Consider the following 8,915-nt stretch of genomic DNA (forward strand, 5'->3'; position numbering starts at 1 on the left):
GTGAATGAATAAATTTTTCTTCCTGTAGTTGTTGAAAAAAAAATTACTCTAAACTTGTGAGATTGTAAATCTTTTTTTTTTTTTTTTATTTCATGAAAATTGTTCTCAAACTTGCAATTATTATCCTCTCTAATTTTTCATTGATCTCTCTACTAATTAAATATAAAAATCTTAATAAACCGATATAAGTTTGTTATCCATAAAACATAACAAAATAAGTGATAAAAGTTGTGCTAATGTTCTTTTAAAAAATGTCGCTAACGTTATTATAAAATATTTATCTACGCATTTAAATATATATTTTATTTTAAAAAATATAATTCTTAATATTTCTAACCACCAGAATAATTTGAAATCTTGCATGTATTAAATTATGGTGTGATAGTGAGAAATCAAATGTTTAAGTTTAACTTCATATCAAGCTTAGCTCAATTGTTATTTCTAAGTATAACAAAAAAGAGACGTATGATTCGAATTTATTCGACTAAAAGTAAAAAATTTAAAAATCATTTTAGGGAAAATAGGAATATATTTTTTCCGCACGTGTGGGGGAGTACAGCGTGGCATTTCGATAGGAAAAAGGATAATTCAATTTTAATTTGGGAATTCTTCTTCTTCTTCCTCCTCCACTGGACTGTCAGCCCCTTTCTTCTTCAACCATTTCCTCTCTCTTTCTCTCATGAGAAACTGAATTTTCTTCTTCCTTTGATTCCTTTGCCGAATCAAAACCCTCCCATGGCGAAAACCCTCATTTCATCTTCACCTTTCGTCGGTTCTTCTCTCCCATCCCTTTCTCGCCATGTTCCTCTCCGGAGACACCTCACCACCAGAGTCAATTTCAGCTTCCATGAACTTCCCCCTATCCATTCCTTTCATTCTTCCTTCGATTTTCCAGCAATTTTTAGCAGAGCCGAAGGCCTGCTCTATACACTTGCTGACGCTGCCGTTGCAGTGGATTCTACTGTTTCAGGTGGCGCCACATCTACTTCTCCTGATATTACGGTGCAGAAGAATGGTGGATGGTTTGGATTTATCTCCGAGGCCATGGAAGTGGTTCTTAAAGTAAGCTTTTCACCCAATTCAAATCGCCTTGTTTTACTGATATTTCATTTCATTTGAATTTATGTATTTTGGGGATTATTGGGGTATGGATGATGTCAAGCACCAAAAAACTGAAAATTTCGTTTATGCATCGATAGAGGAACTGTGAATATGGTGTCACTTTTTTTGGTATTTCCTTAAATATATCTGTTTCTCGATGTTGCTTTGTGACTGAATGGTGAAACGAAATTTTGATGTGGCAATTCTACTGTATCAGGTGTTGAAGGGTGGCCTTGAGGCTGTGCACGTCCCGTATTCATATGGATTTGCAATTATCTTACTTACTATTATCGTTAAAGTTGCAACTCTTCCTCTAACTAAGCAGCAGGTTAGTTGATTTTGCTATGACAGTTGAAAAAGGGAATTCTCATAATCTGATTACATTTAATTCTCTTCTGATGACTGATGAATGCATTCCTGCGCTTGGTATAGGATAACTAAAACGACTCAATGCTTGTGTGATGTGTAGGTTGAGTCGACATTGGCTATGCAAAATCTTCAACCGAAGATCAAAGCTATCCAACAAAGATATGCAGGCAATCAGGTGGGGCATTTCTGTCCATTATGGAAGCTAGCGAACTTTTGAGCTTGGATTAAGAGGATTTTCCTCCCTTTTTTCAATTATAAAGTAATTCTTTCCTTCTATCGAATTATTTTCTCTATTTTTAAGGAAAGAATACAACTTGAGACATCACGGCTTTATAGGCAAGCAGGAGTTAACCCTTTGGCAGGTACAAAACACTCGCGAGTCTTTTTTACTCCCTTGTTCTTTCATGTGTTCTTACTCTTGTTGTTTGCATTGTTTATTTATCAATGATTTTGCTTGATATTTATGCATACTTCAAAGAACTATATCATGTTTCTGTAGGCTGTTTACCAACTTTAGCCACCATACCTGTTTGGATTGGCCTATATCAGGCTCTTTCTAATGTGGCAAATGAGGTAACTAAATTATTGATTCTGTATGGTCATTGATGTTTATATCGGCAACTTGAAATATAACTAATTTGTTCTTTCTGCTGTTTCTAATTCTTGAAGGGATTACTGACTGAAGGTTTCTTTTGGATTCCCTCTCTTGGTGGACCAACTACTATTGCTGCTCGACAAAGTGGAGCTGGTATCTCTTGGTTGTTGCCTTTTGTGGTAAACTGAATTCTACATTTTTATGACTTATGTTGCCCAAACTTTGATTGCAGCCCTTTTGCTAGTTATCTAAGTAATCTCAATTTCCTGATATCAGAACTTGATTTTGATGCTGATTGTTGAACATTTAAATCTGAATTGAATATATTATCTGTTTTTAAGGATGTTTGCATGGTGTGTTACTTTCATGCTTTTGAAAATATAAATTTTGAGATACTTCATTTTTTCACTCATTCTTTGCAAATATATCCATAAGTGGCTGCTTTGTTCATTCTCTTCTTTATAAGGTACACAAATGCATTCTCCGATTCATAGAAAATTGTTTTCCCATTAGATTACCATAGGAAAAGTTGTCAAATGCCCCCAATCTCTCCCACAGTCCAATCTAATTTGGATTTGCTATTACTCAAGGGTTAGATACCCCTTATTTATGTAGAAATCCAATTAAAAGACTTGGAAATTATATTGAAGGATCAATAAAACCACAAATAATTTGCAATACTTAGACCCTCTCCTTGAATTCTAAAAACTAAATTGTGTTTTTAAATGCTCAAGGCACACCGAAGCGGAATGGTCCTTTGGACCCTAGGCGCAAGTTGCACAAAAAAGCGTGAGTTATTTTTATTTATTTATTTATTTATTTTTGTGAGGCACACTACATATGAAAATATTCCATTAAAGAGAGAAAGGATAGTTGTAGTGGAAATATGGAGCAAAAAAAAGACCCCAAACACAGGAAATTTTGCATTTAGGCTTAGTAAACTTGGTTCTTTAAATTCATAAAGAAGAAAATTACTGTTCTTTAAAAATAATGGAAAGACCCCAAGGCTTAGGGATTTATGCCTTGGGGCTTCACCGTGCACGTAATGCATGCCTTATTTTGTGAGCCTCGCCTCTCCAAGGCGAGGTGCCAGACCTGCACCTTGAGCCTAGGTGCATGCACCCAAGAGAGCTTTTTAAAACACCACAATTTTTGCCTCTTCCTCAGAGAAAGAAGATCAAACAATTCCCAATCATGGTCCTTGAAGGTGTGATCATTTGCCTCCTCTAGCAAAGCATGACCCTTCTATCTATCCAAATTGTTTCTGATAGCCCCTGACAAACTAAGTTGCTACTCATTTATCAATGAATAATAAAACTCTTCACTAATTGGCTTTTGTTACTTCCTAATTTGGCAATAAAGCAAATTTCAAATTTAAGTTGTCGATACCTGTGCTTAATAATAATAACTTAAATAAGTAAAGGGGGTTGTCTTCGATAGATGACTCAGCATACATTGTAAAGAGGTATATATGTATGTATGTATGTACGTATACACACATACATACATATATATACATTCCGTTTGTGGGGTGGGGAAGTAAATGATAATGAGATCAGTGTTACATATAGTTTGTTTGTTTATCTGTTTGTTGGTTTTTTATGTACATTGAAAATACTTTTGTCCAACGAAGTTAGATCTCTCTCATGGTTAGAGCTCTTTATGTGGTTTGTCCCATTTTTCTGGGCTTTATTTTTGTATGCTCTTCCATTCTTTCATTTTCACTGGATGAAAGTTTGGTACTTCCCACAGAAAAGAAAAGTTAGTCTCTGCCAACAAAATAAATATGATACTATTGACAATAAAGAAAAGTCAACCTGGGTTTTATGATTTATGTTTGCAGGATGGCCATCCACCATTGGGCTGGTCTGACACTGCAGCATACCTTGTATTACCTGTTCTCCTTGTCGTATCTCAGTACGTATCGATGGAAATCATGAAGCCTCCCCAGGTGAAAACACATCTCAAGTTTGTCTGCTGTTTAATTGACCATTTCAAGCCTCTTGATGGATTCTGAATCTGATTTGCTTTATTCAGACTGATGATCCAGCACAAAAGAACACACTCCTTATTTTCAAGTTTCTTCCCCTCATGATCGGTTACTTCTCATTGTCTGTTCCATCCGGATTATCAATTTACTGGTTGGTTGATGGTTCTAATTTTTCTAAATTATTTCCATATATCTTCCTCTGTTGTGATCTTATTGACATCCATTTGCTGAGACATCACAAATGGCCTGTTTTGTGGATTCAATTCCTGTTGCATGTATTATTCTTAGAAAAATGGTTTTTGTTAGCTAAGAAATAATGTTATATGTTAGGTTCACGAACAATGTTCTTAGCACAGCTCAGCAAGTATGGTTACGCAAATTAGGAGGTGCAAAGCCTGTTGTAAATGAGAATGCTCCTGGAATCATAACAGCCGGACGTGCCAAACGAACGCCCGAATCAGAAAGAACGGGTGACAGGTAATTTTTATACCAAAGAGGCTTATTAAATGCTTTTTTTACTTCTTTAATGACCAACAAAAGTTAAATAGGTTTAGGCAATTAAGGGAAGATGAGAAGAAGAATAAATTAAGCAAGGCAGCTCGATCTGAAGATATTCAAACTTTGGCTTCTGAGTCCGATACTGAGGATGGGTATGATGGGGAGACAACTGAGAAGGTAAAACTCAGCGTTGAATGTTCTTACTTGAAAGTATAAATCCCAATTGGAATCTACTTTGCCATTTTTTTTTATGAAATACTTTACCATCAGTCTATGACTGCAGAATGAAACATTTAGCTCTGTTTCTTGTTTGCTGTGCTGTCATTGAAAAAAAAATGTTTTGGAAGAAAATAGTTGAGTTACCGAAATTAATTACTGCCGCATTGTTATATAGGAACTACTATTCTAAAGTGCAACAGAAGAATAGACTCTCTGTGCACTCAATAGAAAAATATAAACGAACTTTGTGTATATATGAAAATGTGTTGTGAATAGTAATACGTCAGACCTCCGTATGCAGTCTAAAAGAAAGGGCAAGAAGGGAATTATACCAAGAAGTGCAATCGGAGAGGCTAGTGGAGAGGAGGAATTCACCAGAGGGTCCCACGTTGATGTGGGAATAAAAGGGGAATGTTTTGGGATTAGGAAAGTAGGTTTTAATTTGGGTAAAAGCTGCAGAGAGCTTTCTGGGAGAAGTTTCTAGCCTTCTTGAAGGAGTTGGGTGTTATTTCTATTTTCCTTGCTTTTGGTTTATCTTTTGAATATCTTGTGAACTCTTGGTTTCCATTGAATTATATTATAGCAGAGTCGTTTTTGCCATTGTTGAGTTTTGTCTGAGTTTCAGGTGGAAGAATCCTAACATAATACTATCTGAACAAATTTAGTATTATGATCAGGAAAATTTATAGAAATTAGAGCTCTTTATTAATTAGATTATTTAAGGTAATGAAAGTTTGGAACAGATTTTATTAATTTCTTTATAACCACGCACCTTAGTGAGGGTGAGAGGCAAGGCCCCTAAATGGCTTTTTTCAGTGTGCTTGTTAAATACTGATAGAAACTACTATTCTGTCAAAGTATGGACTTCAATTGATTATGTGACCTTTTTTACTTGCATTGTTGTCGAGTCTATCAAATGATGTTCATAGTGGGGTAGGGTTGCTCTGCAGCAAGTTAACTAGTTCAATGATGGTAATCTTAATGATTGATTTTTTTTTTTTTTTGCTACTAATTGTAGTATGCTCTGACCTAATTAGGTGTTTAAATGTTATCAAAGATTACCTTCTCTAGTGCATTACTAAAAAATGCACATATGATAAATTTTTAGTGCATGAAACGATGGTATGACAGTCCTATTAAGATTATCTTCAAAATTTCTTCTAGGTTATTACTCATTACGTTGGAAAAAATATTTCTTCTCCAATTTAAAGTCAAATTGGCTTGAAGCCTGATAGATTATAGTAAATGAAACTATATGGATGCCTTTGACTTCTCTGCTTTATCTGTTTACCTGTTATTATTGTTGTCCTTATTTTTTCATTTTTGGTCTCTTTTTAGCATCATTGGTTATTTATTTTTATGATAACTGATGGCTTGCTGTTATGGTTTATCTCCTTGTGCTGAATTGCTGATTACTCAGCTTTCATCAAAAACTAATTTGAAGTGTTTAACAGGGTGAGGACAGTCTAGAAGAGGCATATGCATCAAGTGACAAAGACATCCCAGCCTATAATCGACAAAAGAGAAGCAAGCGATCAAAGAGGAAACGCGCAGTGTGAAAGATTATACACTGATATATTTGTAGGTAATTTTGAGCCGTGTATATCTTAACACATTGCGAAATAGTTAAAACATAGTGACCATCAATTTTATGGCTAATTCATTTTTGAATATAGTGCAAAGAAATTCAATTAGTTTTCTTATTGGTAAAAAATAAACTACCCTGCAACTCTTTGGTAAGTCCAAAAAGATTGAATGAAAGAGTGGGAATGTGACTTGTCCCATACTGCAGTGCCTATTATGGGAATCTCTAGTTAGAAGTAACCTATAGCCATTTCTCCTGTTAAGGTTAGGAATTTACTCAGCTACAACATATTTTTCATGGATATATGTGAATTAGCGAATACTTTCCATTACATTTAGGAAGGCTACAGACTATTTGGATTTATTTGTGTTAAGCATCCAATTGTAAGTAGGTATGAAGGAAGGGTAAAAAAGGAAACTAAGAGTCAGTAGTAGGTTAGCAAACGTGTTTCTTAATAGATAGGGAGCTGAGGGAACTGCAGGGGGAAAATCAGTTATTTTGGTTAAGTGTAGTGTTTGGGAGAGAGACCTTGTTTACTGTTTTGTTGAGAAGTGCATATGGATATCGATGCCTAACGTGTGTTTCCGATTTGTTGTGGTTTGACTTTTGAGACGTCTTAACAAACACGAAGCTTATGAATTCAGCAATGCAGCTTACTTGTGTAAGAAGGTGAGAAGTATGGTGCATGAAAGGAGTATGTATTTTTAATGTGTGAATGTATTAGCAAAGGGCAGAAGGAAGAGAAGTGAGGAGGAGTGTCCACCCAAAGTGATGATAGAAAGCCAGTTTTTAATAGCCATAGCCTTTGAGAAATACAATACAATGTTTATGTTTTTGAATACAGAAACAAATGGATGCTTTGGTCATTTGGTTGATGGAGGCAGATGATTCCCCTTTGGATTTGGCACTGATGGCTTTTTATAAACTCTCTTCTCAATTGCCTGCTTTCAATCATCATAACAATGAACACACAGTCTCAGGTATGAGTCCTTTGCATCTTATTAAAACGAAAAAAATTAGGAGACTTTTTTTCTTTTTTACCTTTGTTCTAATCTAATTTTAACAATTACAAAGTGGAAGATCAAACCGTCGATGTTTAGGATAGTAATGGATAGAGCCATGCTTGATCTTTAGAATACTAATGGGTGGAGAATTGACTGATGCTTTTGAGGTTTCATTTGATGTAAAAGATATAAAAATATACCGATATATAGATGCATCACATTTATTTCTCGAAGTCCATAGCATTTTTGTTTTTGGAACTAGATTTTGACAAGATCGCCATACCGAAAAATTAAATTTGTGAAGAAAAAGAAAGTTAGGATAAAATTAAATAAAAGGACAGTATAAGTTCATATTACCTTTGAAACTAATGCACCATTGATATGCATTGAATTGGAAGTCCAATGATGAACAGATCTTAGCTCTACACAAAATCAACAAAATAGTGTCTCATAAACTACTTTACAACTCTTTTTCTCTATTAGAACAAGAATAATGAAACATAATCTACAAAGTTCATTGTTGTTATTGTTGTTCTAAAAGGGATTATTCTCTTCCTTCTGCCCTTTGGCCAAATAGATTCACAAAATTGATTGGACTATATTTATTCTTTTATATATAAAAAAAAGAAATAATCAAAAGTCAATACAATCACCTATATCGTCTATTTTTCGTTGCTTTTAGATAACGGGAATTAACCTGACAATTTTGTATTTCAACTTTATATGTGACAAATTTATATTTGAATGTTACATATAACTCAAATCAAGAAATAATTGATGGTAACAAAAATTTTAAGTAAAGGACTCAATAAAAACGAAATTATATTTCATGTCTTCAAATATGTATTTGTTATAGATTAATCAAAATTTTGGATTCTAATTTAAACAATTGTTTTAAATATGTTTGATACTATATTTATAAATATGTTAAATTTAATCCTTGATCTTACTTTATTGTTGTTTTTATTAAGAAAAAAAAGAACTTTTTCTTTATCTATCACATTTTTACTATCAACTTTGAAAACATATTCTCATTTTTTATTTTCTAGCATTAAATTATTCTTGTTATTTAAAATTTATTAAAAACACTATACTTTCAAAATTATATGAACTAAAATTGAACAAACTTCAAAGTATGTGTACTAAAGCAACATTTCTCAAAGTATATGGACTAAAATAATATTTTAACTTATATTTCAATCAATTTCAGTAGACATTAATTAAATTCAAAATTTATTAAAAGTACAAAGACTAAAATTGAACCATTGAAATTAAAACTAAACATGAAACTTAAAAAGTATTTTAACCTAAAATATATTTCAATTGAAGTTGTGTATAATACAAACATGTTCCATTGAAGCTCTTGCTTATTTCTTACCAAATCTAATCTACTCTCTTAACTATGTATCTATCTACCAAAGCAAGTTTAAGGATTAAATGGTAATGAGTACGACCATCCATTTTAGAAGTGAGAGATTTGATTTCCTCGTCTCCACTATTATACTAAAAACACCAACGTGTATATTATCTCTAGTAATTAGTTCAATTAACAAA

The 8,915-nt window shown here is 33.4% G+C and overlaps 1 protein-coding gene across 5 annotated transcripts; it reads left to right on the forward strand.

The window, feature by feature from the left end:
- Window positions 1–579: 579 nt before the first annotated feature.
- Window positions 580–7,594, forward strand: LOC103497171 (inner membrane protein PPF-1, chloroplastic). 5 transcript variants are annotated; one of them, XR_007816095.1, is made up of 14 exons: window positions 609–1,062; window positions 1,319–1,429; window positions 1,571–1,645; window positions 1,772–1,832; window positions 1,970–2,043; window positions 2,140–2,244; window positions 3,909–4,016; window positions 4,103–4,206; window positions 4,386–4,532; window positions 4,604–4,730; window positions 6,227–6,357; window positions 6,989–7,026; window positions 7,202–7,337; window positions 7,432–7,594. XR_007816095.1 is itself a non-coding variant. In XM_008459270.3 (11 exons), exons 1-11 carry the CDS (start codon window positions 736–738, stop codon window positions 6,329–6,331), a joined length of 1,344 nt encoding a protein of 447 aa, XP_008457492.1. In that variant the 5' UTR covers window positions 580–735; the 3' UTR covers window positions 6,332–6,466. The 5 variants fall into 5 exon arrangements, 2 of the variants coding, with proteins under 2 accessions (XP_008457492.1, XP_050936366.1); XR_007816096.1 differs by having other exon boundaries at window positions 7,002–7,026; XR_001763707.2 differs by lacking the exon at window positions 6,989–7,026.
- Window positions 7,595–8,915: the final 1,321 nt, after the last annotated feature.

Source organism: Cucumis melo, chromosome 12 (assembly GCF_025177605.1).
Source record: "Cucumis melo cultivar AY chromosome 12, USDA_Cmelo_AY_1.0, whole genome shotgun sequence".
NCBI classification, from domain to species: domain Eukaryota; kingdom Viridiplantae; phylum Streptophyta; class Magnoliopsida; order Cucurbitales; family Cucurbitaceae; genus Cucumis; species Cucumis melo.

Coding starts and splice junctions, on each gene's coding strand:
- LOC103497171 (XM_008459270.3), top strand. CDS start 736: ATGGCGAAAACCCTCATTTCATCTTCACCTTTCGTCGGTTCTTCTCTC. Junction 1,646..1,771: donor AAAGATATGCAGGCAATCAG/GTGGGGCATTTC, acceptor TCTATTTTTAAG/GAAAGAATACAACTTGAGAC. Junction 4,017..4,102: donor AAATCATGAAGCCTCCCCAG/GTGAAAACACAT, acceptor TGCTTTATTCAG/ACTGATGATCCAGCACAAAA.